Below are 24,497 nucleotides of genomic sequence, written 5' to 3' on the forward strand. Positions count from 1 at the left end.
GGAACAATCTACGGCTGGAAATGATGGTCAGCAATGGGATTTCCTGACCTATTCTCTCCATAACCAGCCCTGAGATGGGATTAGCCGATAGATTCCCATCAGCCCTTGCAGAGCAGTGAGAGATTAAAGCTATACATATTGGGTTAATGCTGTTGTTTTTATTGTTATTATATGCTATTTTTAGATGACTGCTATGAAATCTCATGCTAGACCCGAGCTGATTTAATACAGGTATCGTTCTGCCCTACCACATTAAATGCCGCTGCCACTTAGTTTATAGCACTTTTTCTGCAACTGTACTGAAAATAGCCCTCCGAGCTGAACAGTGGTTAATGAATGCTCAGCAAAGTGCTTATTGCTGACAACCACTTTCAGCAAAACATCACAAGGCAGTAGGCAATTCCAATAGATGCAAAACGGTGTAGAAATTAGTAGTAATAGCTTTTTATTCTTTTTCCAGACTCCTTAGCACACACACAGCACTCTGCATTCTTCCCATAGGAAAGTTGTATCACCTCAGTTAAGTGGATTTTTCAGACTCTGAAATAGGATGCTTTCCTGAAGTTGAATTAAGATTATGGGACAGCAAATTTTAAGATTAAAAAAAATAAATATAATCTAACTCTACACAGAAAAGGGGACCAAGATTTCTTTGTCAACATAGTAAAGAAAAAAAAATTTAAGTGGCCACATGAGGTGTCTTTCTCCTCTCTCTTTTTTCTTTTCTTTTTTTACTTTCTGCTTTAAAGAGAGCATGATTAAATCTCCTCGTATTTCAAACGGAATATTTTTCTTAGTGGACACATTATGAAATTCACTGCAGTGCAGTACTCCTATGCACCTGTAAAACAACTCGCCCCTTCAACAGGGAGCAGTGACAAGAGAGTTAAAAGCGCTACAGGGAGCGCAGGCAGGAATAAGAAGTCAGTCCATGCCACATACTGTGCCTCAAGAGAAGGACTGGCTGTCAGGATGTACGGAAAGAAAACCTTGGGCTTCGTCCATGAAGCTGGGGAGGACTGGCTGCAGCATAACAGGAAAATAAAGACAGTGGAATACATGGAATCCCTTAAATATCAGTCGGCAAACACTTTTTGACCTCATCTAGAAATGGCAAAGACCTACCAGGTAGTCTCTCTACCCACCACATCTCATGAAATCTCAGTCTCCAGAAAGGAAAGAGGGGCTAGCTCCACTAACGCCCTTCAGGGAACACTATCACCATCATCCCTGAGCTAAGCCATTCATTTCTTTTCAAACACAAAATGTGGCATTTTGTGTCAATAACCCTGTTGAAAAAAAAAAAAAATTTTGCACTGTCAGGTCTCATTGTAACCAATCTGTAGAAAGAAACAAAACCACACTGAATCTGCTAGGAATGTCCCCACTGGGGACACAGAGAAAAGAAACAGGATTCACAGCAAAAGGGCTCCAGAGATAGGTAACAAAAGCCCACCGCACGGCCATTGTTCTTATAGTCACCTTGCAGAAAAAGGATCAAGCAACCACATGGAAGAAACTGTTCTCTTCCACTTTAGCGTTATTCATTAAAAGGCAGTTGCTGCTGAAAGTTTCCCACAACAAGAAGCTCTTTTGATTCCGAAATTGCTCCACTAAGGGAAATCTTAGGAATCGTAATTTTTACTCTGGCTTTATGATCTGGATTTTTGCCTGGGCAGTATTCAACCAGGAACAAAACCTATTTAAAGTACATACACAGTACATATTATGTATAGATGTCAAGGGATGGGAGTAGGTTATGAAATGTGGAATCCATGATATTTTACCAAAAAAAAAAAGAAAAGAAAAATCACTGTTCAAATAGCTTAGGGAAAACATAACACTGTAATTGAGGCTATGAGGTCATAATCCAGTTTCCCAACTGGACAAATGGTGAGGCCAACAGTACATTAGTTTGTTCTGAAGCAAAAGCTTACTGAGATGAAGTAAAATAGTCCAACACAGTGCTGCAACTTGGCTTTTCAGAACTGTTACTAAACCAATTATCAGAAAAAAAACCCCAAACTGTCAAATCAACCACAGGAACAGCAGCAATAACAGCAGACTATACCTGTTTGGAAGACCTGAGGAAGAAGGAAGCCTACATGCTTCCTTGATGCATGCTGTATTTTATTTTTTTTAAAGAAATGCTAATTTCTATTAGCAGAAGACACACTGAGTAGTGAGATAACCCTACAACAATGTCATCTGCTTCCAGAAACTGTTCCTTCTAGGCAGCATTCAGCACAGATGTTTCAGGTCTACTACAGACCCAGACTCAAGGTAAAACACCAAGGGAAACAGCATATCATCTTCAGCTTGTTCCCTCACAGCACTGGCCAAGAAGAAAAAACGACAGCAACTGGTGCTGCAGTTAATCTGTGTGTGTAAAATAACTGACATGTAAGCACAGGAGAAAAAAACAAACCAAAAACCACAACAACCTTTTAAAAGAACGTAACACCAAGCTGTGTTTCTTTTCCAGTGCAAAGGAACGGAACCCCCCCTCCACTGACTTCAATTGGAGTTGGGCCAGACCCTGAAAGTCTTCACATAAACTTCCATTAAGAACTTGCGTATTGGCCTTAAGGCATTTCTATTTTATCCCCGGCTTTTTTTCTTCTGATAAACTGCACACTTGCAGCACATAATGTCTGAAAGTCTGAAAATTAAGCTTATAATACAAAGACAACTTTCTGAGGTTTGCAGCTGTATTAAACATAATAGTCAGAACTGAACACCAAGAGAATTAACATGTATAAGAAATTATCATATTTTCGTTTATTATGTAATGAGTTAATTTAAGAGGCTTATAATAACCAAAATCTATCATAAAACATGACAAATAATGGCAAAATGTCACTGGTTCAATGGACCGAGTTAATCCCATATTTCACAACAGTTGTACTATGTTTTTTTATATTGCTCTTACGGATTACAAAGCAAAGCAAAGCTCCAGCAGAGAGACAAACAACTGTGAAAAGCAGGAACAAACGGACAGAATGTTGTTACAACTGTACAGTTCCCATTTTGCACAATTATTTTCACATTACTCACACTCAGACAAGCTTTTGCAGCTATCAGTTTGTAAAAAGCTCAAATCAGTATTTGTATTTCAACATTATCTCTAAATGAAGTCATGCTAATGAAAACATCCAAGTATGTAAACCTAAATGTAAAGAGACTAAAGCTCAAAATATTCACCTGACTCCATGCAGGTGAAATCAAAAGCACTTTTGAGCTCTTGGACCTAGTGAGGTCCCCTGGCCACAACCCAAACTTGCACAAGGACATGAGCAAAGAACAGCCTTGTATCTTGCTTTCAACGAGGAGAAAACCCAGGAGTCCAGCTCAGGAGACAACCAGGACTTCTGAGTTCAGTGTGGCACCACTCAAACTAGAGGGACCTTTTGTGTTTCAGCACTGTTTGGTACCCTACTAGTTTCCAAACCAGTCTTTTGCTACCTCTTGGTACCTCAACCAAACAGTCTTTCTTTTTCATTAGTGCACCCCAAATAACAGTTCTGTGTCTTCTACAGAAACACAGAGGGTGTAATTTACACAGATCAAACCCACAAAAGAAACAAACTCAGTAAAGAGCCTGGAAGAAATTCAAGCCCAGCATTACCAGAAATAACGTCCAAATATCTCAGCAGTGTGGTCCAGCCACCCCCTGTTGCTACATCTTGCAACTAAATTGGTTTAAAGTTAAGAGACTTGCTGACAGCAAGATTGGTGTTTCTTACCTTTTGCCACATTTTAATGAAGAAGAGCTCCCCAGAAAAATTGAAGAAAACATTGGTGTCGTAGGCATCATCCCCAACGTTAGAAATGGAAATGTTAAGTGAGATGTTCCTCACTGCTCCCAGGGCCAGGTAAGCAGTTCTGTCATCAACACTGTAGGCAGAAACAATTACAGTGGTTTAACTCGGGGCAACTTTCACACTCTGGTCCTTCTTTATTCCTGCTATGGAAGTGTCACAACTCAACTGCTTAAAAGCTCAGCTTTCGGTAATTCAGGAGTGTGCTGAATGGCCAACACAACGTGCAGGGGGCCGTACTGGGAATGAGCAGCTCCTGAGTCCTCATTCTGACACTGCCTTTTGTGACTGTAAGGAAACCCCATGATCCTCATGGGAAACTATTTGATGCGACTTATTGTTAACACGATTTTATTGAGAATAAAATAGTTGAAGACTGTAAAGTGGTTGGACAAGGGAAATGCAACAAGTGCAAGATATCACACCCCTATTCAGATAAACAGGGTATTTCATTTTGTCTCTTAATAATTAAAACTTATTCTAACGTTCTAGTAACTTTCTGAAAATCTTCTTAGAGTTATGCTATGAATAGAAAAAAAAAAAAAAAACCCAAACAGAAAAGAGGGTCAAATAAAATCCAGAAACAGGTGTAAGTGGAAAAATGTATGAGAATCATAACCACCATCCACTGAATGTGACAAATCTTTCCTTGGGTGTTTATGTTGGACCTAACACGATGGAGCCATCTTCTACAAGTGGAATATCAAGGGAATGGTTGGGTTAAAAAAATAACTGTGCATCATGAATTAATACACTATTGTAATAAGTCATCACAGATTATGAAAACAAACACAGACATGCACACATAGAGCAAAATATAAATATTTATACATACACATTTATTATTTGATATTTGGTATACATTTAATCATACTAGTCTGTCCAGAAGACAAGCTAACAAGAAAGAATAAAGGCTAAAGATATATCACAGAAGAACAGAAAATCGATGCACAGATCTGCAGGTCAAGGAACTAAAAGTACAGTAAAACATCATCTGAAATATATGAGGTATAGTTGCAAATATAAGCAAAACTTTCCAAAATATCAAACTGGCTACAGTTATCATAACTGGAATCTAAGACCATTCGTACATCCCAGAGAAACAGAGACAGTGCCACAGGGAAAACACTGAGTAGCTGGTCAGAAAAGGGCAGAGACCTTCAGCCACACAGCAGAGAGATGCTCCAAATTATTTCCTCTGGGGCACAGCCAGCGTGACAATCAGAAGGAAGAACCTCTAAGGAAATGTAGCCTTGCACCACCCACACTGCCAGACACTGTTGCACGATGCATACGCACACAGCATCATGCAACGGCATGGAAAAATCCCCACGAAGCTGCCTTTCATTCACCTAGTTTCCATGAAGGAATGAACATGCTGGGGACGTGCTGCTCCTCTGCAGGCCAGCAGGTCAAAGGAGGTGATTCTGCCTTTCTACTCCACTCTTGTGAGACCCCACCTGGAGTGCTGCATCCAGCTCTGGAGTCCCCAACATAAGAAGGACATGGACCTGCTGGAGCGTGTCCAGAGGAGAACCACGAGGATGATCTGAGGGCTGGAGCACCTCTCCTATGAGGAGAGGCTGAGACAGTTGGTGCTGTTCAGCCTGGAGAAGAGAAGGCTCCGGGGAGATCTCATTGCGGCCTTCCAGTACCTAAAGGGGGCCTACAGGAGAGGTGGGGAAGGACTTTTTACTAGGGCATGTAGTGATAGGATGAGGGGGAATGGCTTTAAACTGGAAGAGGGCAGGTTTAGATTAAACATTAGGAAGAAATTTTTCACTTTGAGGGTTGTAAGGCACTGGAACAGGTTGCCCAGAGAAGTTGTTGAGGCCCCATCCCTGGAGGTGTTCAAGGCCAGACTGGACGTGGCCTTGGGCAACCTGGTCTAGTGGGAGGAGTCCCTGCCTATGGCAGGGGGGTTGGAACTCGATGATCTTCAAGGTCCTTTCCAACCTAAACCATTCTATGATTCTATGATTCATTCTATGATATCAGCAACCCTCTGAAAATGGCAAACGTGCAGGATGAGAACTGTGTTTAAAGGGAGCCTGTCCTTATACTGCTGCCAGCCCTTCTCTTCCAGTCCTGCTCCTGGTACTGCGGCCCGAGTATCTGTGTAAAAGTGGGGTTTCTGAGGACGCAGTGCTTGTAAATCCTTCTGCATCTTCTGCCAACCACAGCCACACCAGACCTCCAAAGGCAGAGTTCACTGGGCTCCATCTCCCTGTGTTTGCCAAGGAGTTTCTTGACATGGGTTTCCAAAGGTACATACCAAAGCAGTCAGGGGCTCTGGTGAGTGAGAAGTTCAGAGCAAGATCATCTCGACTCAAGCTTTAAAGCTGATGGCTGTGGATTGCGAGTTTAACTTTTCCATGTAACACATGATATTTATAGCGTATTTATTTCCTGTACTTACTTCATTTGTGATGATCTTCATTTATTAAGCCCAAAATTATGGCTTACTGTTCAATGACAGCTTCTTATGAGGCAGATAAAAGTCTCCAGGAAGAGCGCCTGCTTTTTCATACTTACAATAAACTGCAGACACCAACCAATTCTACCAATAATTGGATACTTTGTTTTCTAAACGTTATGGCTTATTCTTATAGTCAACTATCAGTGCAAATAAACATTTGCAAAAGCATACACAGTGCAGGATCCACTGCAAAACTAGTTTGAGAGATTCAAATAATTTGAGTTGTTGCTCCTTTTTTACCAAATTAATGGCAAAACTATATGACAGTACTTGGAAGCATTTAACCTTTTGGCCCCAACTTCAATGTTTACTGTTGAAAAGCAGACAAATTATGAAGACTACATCTGCTGGGATTTTCTAATAATCAGAAGTGCGTATTTGGAAGCAAAGAAATAAACCAGCTATTTATTACTGTGAATTATTTCTCATGAACTTCATAATCTCACTTCTTGCAATCACTTCAAAACTTAATCAGCATCTATCAAACCCATCAGCAAAATCTGAAAGTATCGCTTCAGTAAGCAAAGGAATGTTACAAGATATTTATCTTATGCAGGGTTGATACTAAATACAATGCATGCTACAGAATCCTCTCTGAATTGGTAGTAGCAGCACGTTGAGATTTAACATAAAGTTAAGACAAACGAGAATACTCCCATTCCTAACTGCTGAATAATAAAAAAAATACTCAGAATTAAATTGTATTTAAAACTAAACCCACAAAAAATAACGTCAAAATAAACCCCACTGAGTTGTGTTACTTCTTTCTAAAGCTACAACTCCTCTGTTAAAAGTGCATCATACCAAAATGATGTTTATAACAACATTTTGCTCAGCAGAGAAAGAAAACCAACTTTCTAAGAGCACACTATAGTTGCTCCTACACAAAATTCACACACTACTAAACTCTGAAAAACCTCACTGATTTTAAGCTGACAGAGGAGTTCAGGTCTTCCGCTGAAAGGTTACATGAGACCGTGCTGTAAGTCCCATTTTAAGAGAGCAGCTTTCTGAGTCATTAAATCTGTGTACATCTGGAATCAATCAGGTTCACTTGCAGTGAGAAGAGGATTAGGAATCTCCCCGCTCACCGGGGAGCTCCCAGGCCCTGTTTGCTGCTCAAGAGCATAACGTCATGGGGTGCAGACAGCCTGCTGCGGTGCTGGAGCAGCTCTGCTGCCAACCCGGTGCCACCCTCCTCTAGCTGCTGCTGCACATTAAGCAGCCCGGCTGCCAAGTGAAAATACATAAGAAACAAGAAAACAAAGCAAAGCCACCCCTTTATCTCAACAAGGTATGGCAAACAATTTAAGAAACGTAATCAAGCAATGGCTTTCAGTTTACATTTTGTCAGATGAGAACTATAAAGTGGCCAGCATCTTCAGCACCTCATAACTGTGCCCACATCAAGGAAGACAGGCTAAAAATAAACACACAGACTCAAAAAAACCCCCAAAAAATTTAAAAAGGGAAGAAGGGAAAAAATGTCAAGATATAAACACTTAATTGGACAGAAGAACACCATCTTATTATATCAGGGAGTACACATAAATAATGAACTGGGTAAATGTTCTGGGTAGACTGTAGACCTATTTATACATTATATATAGGCAAGCACATTTCCACACGCATATGTACAGACACATGAAATATGTCAAGCTATCAATGTCTGCATGGAAAGGGAAAGAAATTTGACATTCGGAAGTACTAAATACCTGCAGCTTTCATTCACATGACCCAGACTTGTAGGTAACAAGCAATTCTGAACATCAGGCTCCAAATTTCTGCCATGGTTTTGAATTCACTGGCCGTAGTACTACATATCAAAAGTAAACACAAATATTTAACATTTTCCTCTTAAGCAATTAAGAAAAGGAAACTAAATTCCAGGACAAAACAAGTATCATCTTTTTGCATGCTTTAATTTTCTTTGTTAATACCTGTGCCACATCATTGCACTATGTTCAGCACGGTAAGAAAGACCAGCTGGGAAAGACAAACTGAAAAGATCTGCAATATTCATTCCCCCACCCCTCAAGATGCTGGTGTTTTTATTAACATGGGTCAAGGGAGACATAATCTGCATTCCAAAAGGTATGCAGGGACATATTTCTCCATTTCCTGCACTAGAGAGAATTTAAAACAAAAATAAAATTGAAAAAGTATTTAGCACTTCCTCTTAGCCTGTGCTGATCATACACAGGACAAGGAATGTGACGGGGTCGCACTTACCCTGTTAGTCCGGGTCACTGACTTTCCCTTTTATATTAGGGGCCTTTCTTTCCTTACAGTAACTCAGCACCTACATAGATAAATCACTGCTATTGCTGGATGGACAGTGGAAGTTACAGCTGGGGTCAGACTGCACGTGGGTAAAAATGCTTCAAACAACTAAAGTCCAATCTGTCCTCCAACTCCATCAGATGAAATTAAATAGGAGTCCAATGTTTTTCTTTTAAATCAGTAAAAGATGTGAGTAAGCAACATTGGTCCTGCGACAGATCCAAATAGATTGCTGCCTTCACAAATCAGCGTCACAGTTGGTCTTCATAGGTACTATGATACCTGAATATTACTTTTGTCTCTGCAGACTGTTTACATCAACCCTGAAAACCTTTCTCATGTTGGGCTTTTATCGCAGACTCCAGAGTCAGCTGAACTTTGGGAGGAGTTTTGCAAATACTTAAACCTCAAGGGCTAATGAAAAGCTGAAACCCTCAACCGATCTTCTGGGAATTCATTTCATGTCTCGGTGCAAAACTGAGAGGTAGCAGCCCCATAAACAAATCCAAATCAAGGAAAAATTTCAAACAACTCCACAGGGGAAACTCTACTGGATTTTACACCTCTTGGTTACACTGTCTTGCCATCGCATGTGTGTTCAAGGTCAATTCTCCCTGCAAAGTTCACAGCCAGTCTAGCCTAAGGACTCAGACAAACACTCAAGATACCAGTGCTTATTCTGCACTAGCTGAGCTGCTGCCTTCCCCCTCCGACACTGAAGCCTACATTAGCTAAGAGACCTCATGCAGTTGATGACCACAGCTTAGCTGAGATGCAGATGATGGGAAAAACATAATAGAGAATTAAAGGAGAGACCAACAGAGGTCCTGTGTCAGCAGAGCATAGTTTGGGACTAATATCATACCAATATTGCTCCCTATGAAGACTGAGTAACAATGTGCCAACATTTGCCCATAGGAAGGGACTGAATGTCCTATAGGAAAAAAGTTTTTACTTCAGTGAGGCCAGGGCCAAGATGGTGGAAGTGCCCATGCTGGTACCCTTCTGGAGCAGAGCTGCCATCTCTAGCTTTTCAGTTCCCATACATATTGCAATTTAGGAATATGGCACAGACCATTACCTTTAATTTTAAAAATGAATGCACCCAAGTAGTAAACAATGAGGGGGGGAAACATTCTAGGAAATCCTTTTTGCTCTTTAGTATGGTATTGAAACAACAGAGTGATTTCTAGTTACAGCTAGTTACGATAGATTCAAAGCTGCTCTAGAAATTGTCCTCTCTTCCCTGAATGTAGTTTCTCCACATAAATCCTCCCATAACTACAAAATAGATATAATTCCCAGTCACCTATGTCTTCAAACCTTTAAGTAAAAAGGACAGAGCAGGGCACAACATACACATAAAAATACCCCTTATCTTATCACCCTACAGAAATCTGGTGACTTTTATTATTATCAGTAATTTCAATTGTACCCAGATGTCCAAACCCCTTTATAAACAGAATTGAAGAGTCAATGGGGAAAGAGCAACATTGTTTTCACACAATGTTTACTCCAGGGAGAAGCTTTTGGTTTGAATAGAGTTACTCTGGTTTATGAAACTGTCACATGAAAGCAAGATGAGGCACAACATCTATATAAGCTCTAAACTAATCTTTCACTCTTGTAGACACACAGACAAACCAAAACCTTTTATAATCACAAGCAGTGTCCTTGATACTGTCCAATGGTACTGTCCCCTAGGACAAAGGTATCCCTGCATGCGTGTGTAAAACAGCATCCTAAGGTTGGAGCACAAACAAAAACTAGTTACCAGTGGCAGAAAGAGATGCAAAAGATAAATGCTACCAGGCACGTAGCTGGAAGTTGCATGTAATAGCCTGATGTGAAAGAAAAGAAACCACTACATATTTTCCCTGCTTGTTAAAATATTTCAAGAGCTTTGTTGAAACAGATGATTGTTGACCATAGATCTGGCCCTGAAAGTCGAGGATTAATTAAGTAGCACTTTTTAACATACTGTTTCTAGGTATTAGAACGTTAACAAAGTCATCACGCAAACCACATATTTACTATAGAAATTTTGCCTTCAGAAATAGATATGCTGTTATTATGCAGCTTCAATTGCTTGTCCCATTCCTGGGATGCTGGAGTGCGATATATAATTTAAAAAGCATACTCAGCTGAGCATTGATGAGGGAGAAAAATACCAGTGCCCTATTCAGCAATAACTTTCAGTGGTCAATAAAAAACGGTTTATCGGAGATGAAACATTAGAAACAGCACAGGTTTTTACTTTAGGAAATCTGTTTTGCAGTAGCAGGTGTTACACATCAGGAGCAAGTTATGTCTAAATGTCAAACATGATAAACAACATATACTCATATCAGCACATCTCCTCTATAGCTCACGCAGAATCAGCAAGACAATTTACCTGGCGACCTGTGAAGAACCTCAGCCTTACCAGATTTTGTAATTGCAGGACATACTACAGAAAGTTCGTGTAGCTGCATCATAAAAGAGTATCTGTATATGTTTGTATATACACAAACACATGCATGTATGCATCAGCCAAGATGTATTCAGTAAATCCAAAACAATGGCGCATCTGCTTTTCATTGTGGTCTGTACAGTATCGAGAACTTCCACCTCTGGAGGCAGCTAATGTATGACAGCCCTGCCTGAGGTTAAGCTTTTGTTTTGTTAGCTTTATAATTTGATTGCTAGAGCAAGAAACAAAATGGTGACTTGAACCACCCTAGGCCCATAAAATACTGATGTTGCGATGTTCAGAAGGAGGGCCAGGTTATATGTTAGTTCAGCAATGCATTCAAATTACATGAAAGAACATCTCATTAGGGTCTAGTTTAAAAAATAAACAGCAGAACCCTACTCCAGTGGATACAGTCAAGTGATTCTTATAAAACAAACCAGTATTTAAGAAGTGACAAGACTGGCTTGTACAGTATCCCTGGCTGATCACCAGTGGTCTGTTATTAGAAAATAGAGATTGGGAATCTGGATTCCTGTATGAGATGGGGACTGCTGAGGTTTGTTACCACTCATCACTTGATGGCTCTATTACCATCCGTACGGGTTCAATCACCATGTGTTCAAAAGGAACAGTACTGCTCTCTGCTATCAAACTGGACTTATTTATTTATTTTGGGAGAGATTTATGAAGCTCTGAGTGCAACTAACCAGATGGAAACCAAGAAACCATTCCTTTATCCCCATTCACCCTCAACAAGGGAAAACATTCACTCAGTCCTGAGACGATGCTCCCACTGCAATTTGTACTACATCCTAAATAATTGCTGGCTCTGCTGGGTAGCCCTTTCAGGAAACTGCAAATCAGATCCTCACAAATGCAGCATTCAATACACTAGCAACAGTCTGTAGGTAAAAAATAAATAAAAGTCAGTGTACATTAGAAATCAGAACTCTGCTTCCTGGATTCACCAAAAAAGATTTAATTCTAAATAGAATTATAAATATACAAAAATGCAAATTGATGGTATAAACATTTCCCCTGCACCCTTTACAGGGCAGAAAATTACTTTGAAATAACATTAAACTATGCTATAATTTATGAAATCACTTAAATCACAGTGTGAAACTTGGCATGGTTTTCTAAGGAAACTGAAAGCAAGCTACTCATATTCATTTTTCCAATGTTTTGTCATTCTGTTCTCCCTGGAAACAACTCTTTTGGTACTTCAAAAGATCTGGAGTTACGACAGCACTGAGGTATGGGCAAGTAACCAGTGGGCAGCACATGACTGCAGTGGGATCAGTCATGGTTCTGTACTTGTGTCCCAGAGGTTGGAAATACCCATGTTGGTACACACAGCTTTATACATACAAGGTCCTGACTGAAAGCTCAAGACCACTTTCCTAGCGCTAGAAATGCCAAACCATAGCATTTTCTCATTCTTCTTTTGTTGTTTTTTTGTAAAGCAGAAAATTAGCTCCATCTGAGCAGCTCAGCTATTTAGGGTAGCCTGTCTAGGGTAAACAGAATGTCAAAAATATTTTTGAAAGAAGTGTTTGTTCAATGAAAGATAAAGTAAGTGAAAACAAATTCTTCATCTGCTATGAATGAAGAGGAAGGGAAAAACAGATATTATCAGAGCATGTAATTAAGCTCCAAATGAAAGGATATTGTTTTTCCTAATCATGACTGTTTTGTTAAGATGCACTTCAGGGGCATGAAACCACAACGGGCATGCCATGAAACGTGAGGCCTCTTTGGAAACAAATTCCCGTTGTGTGATCAAAGGAAGATAAGTGCTGAGGCGTGAGCTTGGTCAAATTTATGAAACAGCTTTGTTTCCCACATTAAACCACAGGCTTGCAGGTTTTCTCCATGGGTTTACAAAAGCCTATGATAAGTGAAAACCTTTACTATTTTTTTTTATTATTTTTTACAAACAGTACTATATTCATGAGATACACTCAAAAAGTTTTGATCTTTCTGATCAAAATTTTATGTTGTTGCTCCTTCCGTCAGAAGACACTGACTTTCTGTACTGTTAATGCAGTAGCCTGTGTTCTGTGCCATTACATCTTATGCCGGTGGAAAAGCAAATTGGACAAAGCTGTCATAACACGTTTCTATATACGAGTTCTGGATTCCTTCAGCTCAGGTTCTGTAATAATTTGACAAGTCAACATGAAACTGCTGAGATTAATTTTTCAAATCTAGGTGTCTAATGTCTGATGATGTGTCCAGTGAATCAGAGGGAGTCCCTCCACTAATTTTAATAGGTCTATGAGCATATTCTTCGTTGCATCAATACACAGCACTTGCAAAATGGATTATTTTGCAGTTGCATAGCTAGCCATCTGTGTTAAATTATTATTTCTTCATTAATATAAATAATATGCTTACAAACTTCAGAGTTGCAAGCTCAAGGGCTGAGGGGGCCATGAAGTGGTAGTGCACACTTTCCCTTATCTTTTCAGTGAGGTCTGGCTTAGGTACTTTGAGATTACATCCTAAGAGATCACATTGCATCATTTACCTGCCTATAAAATCAGGGGCTTAGATATTCATTTACCTGCATATCAAGAGAGACATGCATAAGAGGAACAGGGATCACAGAAACAAAAGAAGCGTTGGCAGAAAACATGTTAATCCTTTACTAAGTCACAGAAGGAATTTATTTGGGAAAAAAACCACAAACCTTCTCTGGAGATGATCAGAAGATATATGGAAAATACTTTTTCATCATAAATTAACATTTCATTAAAATGGAAAGATTTCAAGCTCAATGAAATTTTTGACAGACTAGGGTTTTGTCCATTCTCCGGCTAATTCCAGAGGGACTGACAGAAGCAGAAACAGCCCAAGTCACAAACCTGACCCTTCAATGGGAAAAGGGCATTTCTCAAAAATCCCATTTCACAAGTGAACTTTTGAAAGCATTGACTCCAACTCAAAAAAAACCCACAATTTGAAAAACTTTGAGAATCTCTGCAAAATGCACCTGTTGACCCTTTGGCTTTCTGTGACTTTTGAAAACTGTTTATTTTGGAAATGTGAAATTGGAAGCAACAGTATATACGGGAACCCCAGCCAGTCTGTAGGGGAAGAACATAAATTTGAGTCTAATGAATGGTGGTTGTTAAGAAAGCTCTAAACCAACACATAAGAGCAAGCTGCTTATTCCAAGCAGTTAAACATACGCACAGAAACCCTCCAATGGGTGAGTAATTCTGTTTCTAATGACGGATGAAGGGTAGCCTCACATCACATAAATATATGGAAGACAGACTTCCTCCTGGAACCTTCTCAGGAATAGCAATATTTATTACAGCATTTTCTGTTACTATAATATTTATTATAACAGTATTTATTGCTGCATTTTCTATCCAAGGGGGTTCATAGTCTAGCGCTCACAACCTGATTTACATACCATGCACACAACTCGTGCTGGAACACAGCAGCTACATGACATGCTGCAACATCATCTTTCTTCTTGTACTGTTTGTTTTTGGTAAAGCTGCTCTATTCAGTACAACACACGGGCTGCCAGTATATTTACACAGCCATACAGGATTTCCTTCCTAGCTACATCTCACAGGGAAGCCACCACCCATTTTGCTCTGGTCTTTTTAGCTGGTTTGTTTATTATAGCTGGAAGAAAGTCTGTTTTTTCAAACACCCTCACTGTTACTCAAATGTCTTCTCCACGGTTTTCACTTTGTTCCCATTACAGCCTAAACAGGGCTTGAGAAATACCATTCCTTCTGCAGAGTGACAATCAGATGGGTAGACATCAGCTCAGGACCTGCAACTGCCTTGGTATGTCAGACAAGATGCGTGCTCCTGTCAACCCTGTTCCCTCAGCACTTTCAGGTTCTTCTTAAAAGACCAGAGTGCTTTTCTCCCATATAAAGTACCAGAGGAATGGATTAGCAGATTTTAAAGGCTAGGGAGGTCTAATCTTCTACAGAACACCTACTTCAGAGTTACCCCCAGCACATCTTGAGGAAACACATGCAGTTCAGCCTCTAAACAAGTAGCTAAGGAGAGGCTCAATAAAAATGTGCTATTTGCTACAGAAACCTGATGGAAAAGACATTTGCTGTGCTGAGAAAACAGAGTGGGGCATTGAAGTCAAGCATGATATGTAATAAATATACTTTTAATATTAAACAATATTTGAAAATAATAGCTAACAGAACACTCTTTGATTGCATTTTGATTTTCAGTACTGGATTGCTGGAAAGGAAAACTGGTTTCCTATTGCTGTCCCAAAGCTGTGGCCATAAAAATAAAGTTTACTGCAAAATATTATATTCCTATTTCTCTTACAGTTTCAGGTTGTGTCATTAAAGTTACTCGTATGCAATACATAAACACCTTCTCTACACTAAGATATCTTTAATTCTCTTCCTTCAGAAATCTCTTTCCCCCTCCCTCCTCCCCTCAACACAGGACGTTACTGCATGGATAGGGCTAAATTTTGGTATCTCCTATGACAGCTGCAAGATTTAACACTGGAGACTCTTTGAAGGGGAGGCGATGAGCAGTCTCTCTGCTCTGTGCTGCCAAAACCTCACATGTTTATTCTTAAAGAAAAATGGATTTGAAAACAGTCATGACTGGAAAGATGAAACACCTCTCCTGCTCCTTCAGCTTCTCTCAGCACTGCCTTCACCAAGTCCCCAGCACGCTCCATGGCTCCCTTTTCCCTACCCTTAAATTGCCACCTGTACTTTTAGGTTAACAACATTCATACTCCTACGAATAAGTCCAGGGCAACCAGTAAAAGGACTATTTGTAGCAATACTAGCACACACCATTGCAGCTGTTTCTACAAACTACCTTGTAATGTCTGCCCTAGAAAGTTTAATCTGCAGTTTGCTTCTCTAGGTCCAGCCTTTGATACTACTGTCCCCTCTTGTGATGCATGTTCTCACTGGCAGAGGTGGCATAAGGAAGAGGCAACGAGTCCCACAGGCAGGTTTCCAGCCACAGCACTGGAAGACACCCATAACCATTCTAGGTAGGCGTTTCTATATTGGCAAGGAGCTAGTTTTTCTTGAGGAGATTTTGCTCAGGTTACAGAGAATATTTAGCTCAAGACGAGTCACAAAACTGCAGAAAAGTTGGTTGGAAGGGATCTCTAGAGGTCATACATTGTCATCCTCCTTGACGCAGGACTATTGCCAACAACAGATAAGGTCAGCTGAGACCTTATCTAGCCAAGTCCTGAAACTCCAGATGGCAGCGCACACCATCTCTGCACACCTCATTCCCATGCTGCACAAACTGCCTACACGAGGAAGTTTTTACAAATCTCTGGTCTGAACCTACCAAACCACAGTCCATGACTCTTGCCCCACATGCCATCCGCCACAAGCAGGAAGAGTCTGGCTCCACCATCCCTCAATCCCTACTTCTTAGTTGGCATGGGTTTACATGCAAACTGATGCTAACAAAGGTGGACAAGCCTTAAAGAGATTCATCTGTTAACTGAAAACAAACCTTTTTCCTTCCAGAATAAATGCATTCTAACTCTTCTTCACCCCAGCACAGCATGCTACCCTGGTCTTCAGCCCAAGTCTCCAAGGACACCTTTCGCTATAACAAAAGTATTCAGGCAAACAGATTACAGGTATTACCACCACGTCCCACCCTCCCAAATCTTTGCAAAACCTTCCAGATAGAGTTAGAAGGCTTTATTTTTTTTTGTCATTGCCCACTTTCAAGCAGTACTACCCTACCCTCTTCTCCAGCTTCACAGTGGAGGGTTTCAACTTGCCCAGTAGCATTGTTTCCACGTGCAGCAGCACCTTAACATCAGGATATAACAAGACAAACCCAATCATATCTGGTCAGAAGGACAGTGATGTTTTTAAGTTACACATGCAGATTTGCTCGGTTCGAGTACTTTGGATAAATGGCCATATATTCGGTCATTTCCTAGACCGAGTGTTGACATTCCAGGCTATTTGTTATTTATCCAAGTGCAGTGCTCCCAATTTGAGGGCACACAAGTTTTCAGAAGAGAAGGAGGATCCCAAGAAAAGCAAAAGCAGAGCAGACCCCATTAGCTCTTGCCAGCATGGGCTGGTTTTCCTATTAGTCACTTGGTATGCAGATTTGGCATCCTCAAAGCTGGGTGCAGTCTTTTAACTGGGTAATTCTAGTGATTCAAATGCATCCCAGGTGAACTTTAAATTGGAGTAGCTTGTGCAGTTTCTGAGCTAGCAAGAGTGACCTCAGCAAGCAATTCTCTTGATGATAATGTAATCTGAGCTAACTTCCTAGGCACACAAACGCTCAAACCAGCACACCTTTGAAAGCATATTATATATAGTGACAGACAAAACTATACCTTACAATATATAGCTCTCTACACAGCTTTTAGTGCTAACATGCTACAAATTCATGAAAAGTGTGTAAGAACAGCCAGATCAAGCTTGGTCCATCTAGCAGAGAGCCCTGTATGCAGCCATGTCTACAAGCTAGAGGCCTATGGAAGAACAAGGCAAGCGCAGCGTTATTTTACCGATATATTTCCGCAGATTCCAGCATTCATATTTGCCATTTCTCTACCATGTAAACCCTCAGCATTTATAACATCCTCAACAGTAAAATCCACAAATCAATCACGTGCTTTATGGAAACATACTTCCTTGTTTGTTCTTTTCATTGCTCTGAATAGTTGACTACGATTAGCAAACTTTATTACCTTGCTATTCATTTCTAGCAGATTAGATTCCCTGATCATTTATGAATACACTGAATACCCCTGGCCCCAGCACATGCACTTGTGGAGTTTTGTCCGCCAGTAAAACAAACTATTTACTCCTCCTCTCTGTTGACTACCTTTTAATGAGGTAGTAATGCTCAGGCACCATTCCTCTCAGACCTGGGCTTTCTTTGTGAACCTTTGGTGAGAAATCTTAATAAAAACCTTTTGCAAGCACAGGTAGATGATCTTAACTGGATCACCCTATCCGCTTGTCCACTGATATCTTCAAAGAGCTGCAGTAAATCTGAGAGACAGCACTTACTGCTGCTTTCCCGCAAACATCCTGTTTATTTCAGTTGAACGTATCTGTGTGTCATTATTTGCATTCTTTCCAATAAGTGCACCTAATTTAGTCAGACATGATTATTTAGACAAAGGCATTACCATGATAAGTGCACTGAATTTAGTCAGACATGATTATTTAGACAAAGGCATTGCCATAATCTTGCTAACAATGAAGTCAATTGTTTACTGCAGATAGTAATAAACAAGTCACCTTTTTTCTCTTTCTACAAAAAAAAAAAATGCTTTGTACACAGACTTAGCATAAGCAGGAATAATGTGGAAAAATGCTGATAGGATTCTTTAGCACAAAATACATGGGGTTGGAAAACTGAACATATTCTTCAAGACAGGATCTTCTCTCACATCAGAATCCGCAGCATGTTTTTGTAGTTTCACATGCAATAATTACCAAAAAAAAAAAGTAAAAATATCTGTTTTCTTTAGAGATACTCACTGCGTTGTTTCTTAATAACTGAAACTTACACAGCCCTTTAGCTAAAGAAAACCCATTCTGTACAGGCTTGAAGGATTTGACAACATCCTGTTTATTTCAAACAGGACTTCAGAGTGTCACTGGATAAAGAAGATTGGAGAGCATTTGTTCAACATTTTGCTATACAAAAGTAGAAACTTTTGAATATCCTAAGCTTTTTTGACAGTTGTGGCTTTTAAATTGCCAAGATAACATAAATAACAGCCATAAAAATAAACAGTCTAATGCTCCAATCACAAATACAGCTCTTACTCCTGTGATTACTATATACTGACTGACAAATTTTTAGACTTGTCCCTTGCTTTTTATTGATTATTCCTCAACTGCAGGGCAAAATCCCTCACTGGCTTCCCTAGTCCGCACAGACATGTCTCCAGCTCCCAACAGATTTTGCTCACCACAAAGATCGAGCAAAAGGTCAAAAATCCAGACTAATCCAAGTCAAAGCTTGGACTCTGCAACCTGAGACCTAAGCCTGCTCCGAGCCAACCCCCTGAAACATTCCTGTGGACTTCAGTCGTGTCTGAAGAAGTCCGTAACTTCTCAGACTTGACTCTGGTTCAGTTTAATCTCCAAGTACAGTTACAGAATGCTGCAGACTTATGTGAAATATGTATATATCTCCTGACGGTTAAGTCTTCCGCCCCCCCCCCGAAGCAGGGGAGTCTTCCACTCTCTTTCCTGACCTGAAAGCAAAGCATTTCACAGAAAGCACCTCCATCAAACAGCAAAACCTCTAGCACACAATTAAATAACTCGCATCAGCACTTCCATCTTTAAAAATGTGCTAAAAATGCTGAAAAAAAAGGAAACACAAGTGATGTGTAAAGTTCACCTTTAGCCTGATTTATCCCTACATTGAATAACTACATCCTGGCAAAACAATAGGCATTTTCCTAGGATCACCAGTCACAAGGGACAGAACATAAACTTCACCTCTGGTCTATTTGGTGAGGTTTATTATCCCAGAAGAAAGTGAAATCAAATGCCTCTCCCCAAGTTACTAACAAGAAGAATCTGACAAAGGAGAGCAGTATTTCAGGAGAATTAGCAAAACTACACAAGTTCAGATTCTGTGTACATCCTGAGACCTTTCTGCACTGAAGCTGATATAATTGTCATCATCCTTCTAGTCTGGATATAAAATATCTGTGTTTGTATTTTGATTTTTCAATGCCATCTTACATAAAATGAATGGCATACTAGTATGTAAGAAAGAAAAAGAAAAAAAAAAGTTCATCTACTCACCTAGACAGTAATAATTTACCCTGAAGTTTCAAATCAGCAGCACAGTCATCAGATTGACAGTTCCTCTCAAAAACAGTCTGTGAAAAGCAAAGAAAAAGAACTGTTACAGCATGAAAAGAGTAAGATCAAAATTCAAAGGAGGAACATGCTTGGATGAAAAAAGAAACAAACCACAAAACCAACACCAAAATCTGTGACACAGGAATATACGGTGTGAGTATTAAGGAAATACAAGGGCAGGCAAATCTCATCTTTATCAGAACCGTTTTTATTCCCTTCTAACTGAACAAGAAGTTTCACCAAAAACAGACTCTCTCAGAGGTTTTCCTCAATCCATTCCCACTTCTCATCTGTCAAGAATTACTGCTTGCACAATATTTCTGGCACTCTTACTTCTCTTCCTAACACATGTGCATGAAAATGAAACAGAAAATAAAGTATTTATGAAACTATTTTTAGTCCTAAGAATTGCAAGTAAGGAAATCATGCACCAAACATATTCACAAGCCTATATTAAAGATAAGGAATGAAACCTTTTTTTTTTTTAACAAGATTTTGTGTATGTAGGAAACACTTTTGCTGTCCTCTAAGCAACAGAAATTTACAAAGACTGTTATGCACAAGTGATACCCTCAAACAATGGAACCACTGTCTATCTTGTGAACTGTGGTAAAGACTATCATTTGGGAAATTTAACAGATCGGTAAAACCAGGAACTACAAAAGGACAACGTACCACTAGACAAGGGCATGCTATTTAAGCAGCAAAAAGAAGGAGAATACGTGAGAAGTCTAGGAGCCTACGCAAACCTCTATGGCAGTTTGCCATAGCTGAATGAGGCAGCCACCAGTGAGTGAAAGAAGAGGACAGGAACATGTTCCTGGCCTCCAGGAAACCTTAAGAGTGTCAAGATCATGGTTACTTCCCCCTGCTGTTGAGAGCAACAGATGACTAAACTTTTCAGGCTGGAGGATTCATTCTTTCAGAGTTGTAATGCTCTTCAGCTTACCAAATACTCAAAGGACAAATACCCAAAATGAGGGTTGCCAACACTGTTCAGTTAGGAAATCTGAGACTCCACTGGTCTCTTGCTTTAATATGAATATTCCTTTCTTCAGTCTTGGCTCCATGACTTTTATTACCAAAGTAAATATATATCAATCTTAAATGCAAAGATGGTGCAAATCTGTGCAGGACACAGATAATGGTCAGATAGGGTTGGAGAGACTCAGTGGAAGCAGAGCAGGGACAGAAAGAGTTAAGACATTTTTGAAGAGCTCTGCCCAACTCCATCAGCACTGGAGAAAGACTTTGAATCTTAAGCCCAGAGGGCCTGGAGATTTCTAGTCCCTGTCTTTCCAGGAAGACTCTTGGCTAAGGAGGCAACTTGCTCTCCTTTTTCGATATTGTCAGAGATCTCCAAAAAGGCACGGACCTTTATGAAGTTAATTGGTGTTGGACTAGCAGATATCAAACTATGTTGTTGGCTGTTCTGAGTTGCAAAACCAAGAAAAATGGGCGGTGGCCAATTCATTTGGGGTTATTTACTTTGCCCTTTCATTTTTCCTTTGCACCTTTCACTTTCTCAGAATCTCAGAAGTGGAAATTGTTGAGGATTTAAACGCAAGAGCTGAACTTACCCTTCCTCTTTAATAAAGACTACCACGCCAAAGGACAAGAATAGCCCTGAGACAGGAACCGGCACAGGGCATCCCTCTCAAAACATGGCACGTTTCAGAGGTATAGTCTCAAAAGTCCTCGGAATTAATCCTCAAGCACCGTAGTAGCTATATATATGAAAGACTATTTGACCTTCAGAGGAGAAAGAAAAATAAACTGTAAAAATATTATTGCCTGACAGTTTCCCTATTTGCATTGCAGAAATCTTGGCAAAGCGAACAGAGCGATCAAAGATATGACCTGCACGTTTCAAAGAATAAAGTACTGTAAGTACATTTAAGTAACTACCTAATAATCCTGGAATTTTGTTACTAAATCTATAGTTGCCGTTCTTCAGAAAGAATGAACAAATACCTCATTTTCTAAAACTACTGAACATGTATCTATTCCAATATATCATGTACTAGATGGCAAGCTGCTTTGAAATACATTTGGAGTATTTCATTATGCCATGGAAGCCCAAGGTCCTATGGGACTGGGATGGGAGAACGAAATAAGGATGTTGAGTCCCCAGATCCGTAACTGTAAGAGTAAACCCATTGCTTCTGTGGAGGATCTTGAGCCCATTCAGGTTTAGGGGGAGAAAGGATTTCCAGTCCAGCCAGCTGCTAGGACCCATTGATGCAGCCACAGCTGGGTCAGCAGCCCACTTCCATTGTAGGCTAATGTCATCTACAGATTATTTTGCTATTTTCCGCTATTTCCCTGGTCTGGATAGATGTTGCTATGACTCTACTCCACCTCCCCTTTTTGTGTGCCTGCTAGAGCCTCAACCCCATAGTTTCTCACAGCCAATCTACTTCCTTCCTTATATTCTTTGCTGTCTTGAGCTTCCTCTTCCCCAGCCTGTTGCTTCTTCTACCTTTCCAGTTGACTAACTCCTGCCTGTTCCAATCCCTCCTAAAGAACTAAGGATTAAACACACTGTAAGTCATCATAACATTTGTGAACACTACTTATATATTCTGTTACTTTGACCTTACTCGGTCTACTTGGGCTGTGATTTCTTTGGGACGGAAACTGTGCCTAACTCAACACTTCATGTTGTTACAGCAGGAGTCCCTTTCTGGGACATGCACAGATCCTACTACAATATAATCACTAATTTTAAATCTAAGCAATTTTAAAAGTCTTTTTAGCTTTACAATACCAGTTTTAGGGATTTATAGAGGTCTTTACGTATTGAAAGTGTTGAACAGGGTAACCAATGGGCTGTATGCATTATTGAGAGCTGGAAAAAGGGAAGTAGGACAAAAAAAAATTCACTGCACTGTGGAAATACTTCATGATTTTTGCAGTTACTGTTACCTAAAGTGAAGAGGAGCAATTCTGAACAGTGGTTTTACCAAAGTTCAGTTGATTCTTACTGGATTTCACTTACATTGTACCAAGTACCTCACAGCTTTGAATACGTGTATCAGAGATTGTCAGGAAGCTACTTTACTTAAGAAATACCAACAAGAAAAATGTCAAATTGGGAGAAGGGGCAAAAATTGTCCTGAATGAGAAACACAGCTGCATCTCTTATCTCAAGGCTACCACACTTTTGTCTGGCATTTCCAGGAGAGAAGAAGGTGTTTGTGCGCTCAGTAGCAGGGACAGGATAACCTCAGTGTTTCTAGGACACATCTTTACCATACAAACACAAAGCTAATGTAAAGTGCATGCACAGTGAGTCTGTCAGACTTCCTGCAATCACTAGAACTACAGCAAAGCACAGAGCAAATCCAGCATTTCCAGGGTCAATGATTCCTCTCTGCACTCTCCCCTGCTGCACAGAACACAGCACCTACGGGAAATTGCTTCGTACCAGTTCCCACCAGGCCATCAAACATCCTGGGCAACTGCGGTTTCCTCAAATTCTGCCTGGCAACCCTTCTGGGTAGAAAAGATGCTCCTTCTTAAGAGGCCAAGGAACGAAAGGTTAGCAGAGATGGATGTTGCCCGTGTCTTCCAGAGGTTAAGTCAAAAAACCCTGCATTAATACATATTCATCATAAAGAGTTAATGGACACATCTCTACACAATTAAATGTACAGTAAGGAGAGACTTAGAGTCAGCTGATAATGAAGATGATGTGTCTAGGCAGGCACTCGGATCAGGGCCTCAAAGCAAGTACCTTTGCGTCCACTCTGCCTCTTGAAGAGAGGTAGTGGATTAAATTCCATATTTTGTGATAAAGGCCAGGGGTAAACGTACAGTCCTCTGTTGCAGAAAGTAAGAGGAGGATGAATGCCTAGTTCCTGCATCCTAAGGCATCCTAAGCACAAAGCTGCTGGACAGTGGGGGTGAAGATATTCTCTTTTTCCTTCCTGCTAGGTAGACTGCTAAGGAATGCTGCCAGGATATAAAACATGCAAGAAGGAGACTGGCTTCAGCCTAATGGTCACAGTGCTCTGCTCAGAGGAAGAAGATCTGGGATTTCAAACCTGGTTTGCTAAATTGCTTCACTTTCTTTCAATGGTCATCTAAAATTAAACACATTTATGTTTCTAGGAGTAGGGGAGATAACAGGAAACAGAAAACCAAAAAAACGTGTGTTTATGGCACTCCTGCCCACAGAAAATAAGGGAAATCATCCAATAAACAAAGAAAAAGAAGTATTTCAAGACACTCCACCTCTCAAAATTCAGGGAAGCACATGGAAATTTCAGGTTGTAGCCAAAATATGCAATCAAGACTTTGAGACATTGCCAGTACTGTGTTCCAGTAAGAGTTGTGCCCATCCTTTCACAGAAAAGAAATGACAGGTGAAGGACAACACTTGAAGAGAAGGGGGAGAAACAGGATTCTCAAAAGAAGCCCTGAAAGCATGTCCTTTTATGCTCTGGATAAGAGAATAGTGATTTGCTCTGGATCAGGTGTTTAACTTCTTCCTCACACATCAGGCCACAAAAAGTTGACAGTGCACCTCTTAAAAGGTGGCAGAGTTGGCCTTCAGGAACCAAGGATCCATTCCTTTAACTTCATAAATT

The 24,497-nt window shown here is 40.2% G+C and overlaps 1 protein-coding gene across 1 annotated transcript in view; it reads right to left on the reverse strand.

Moving 5' to 3' along the window:
- ITGA9 (integrin, alpha 9) overlaps window positions 1-24,497 on the reverse strand; it is a gene marked incomplete at its 3' end in the record, with an annotated part of 187,311 nt that overhangs the window by 59,134 nt on the left and 103,680 nt on the right. The window contains exons 13-14 of the mRNA XM_009891547.1: window positions 19,843-19,919; window positions 3,747-3,897 (exon numbers count right to left, since the gene is read on the reverse strand). Of these exons, the coding sequence (XP_009889849.1) occupies window positions 3,747-3,897; window positions 19,843-19,919 (228 nt within the window). The remainder of the gene's footprint in view (window positions 1-3,746; window positions 3,898-19,842; window positions 19,920-24,497) is intronic.

This window comes from Charadrius vociferus, unplaced genomic scaffold (genome assembly GCF_000708025.1).
Source record: "Charadrius vociferus isolate BGI_N301 unplaced genomic scaffold, ASM70802v2 scaffold951, whole genome shotgun sequence".
Classification (NCBI taxonomy): Eukaryota; Metazoa; Chordata; class Aves; order Charadriiformes; family Charadriidae; genus Charadrius; species Charadrius vociferus.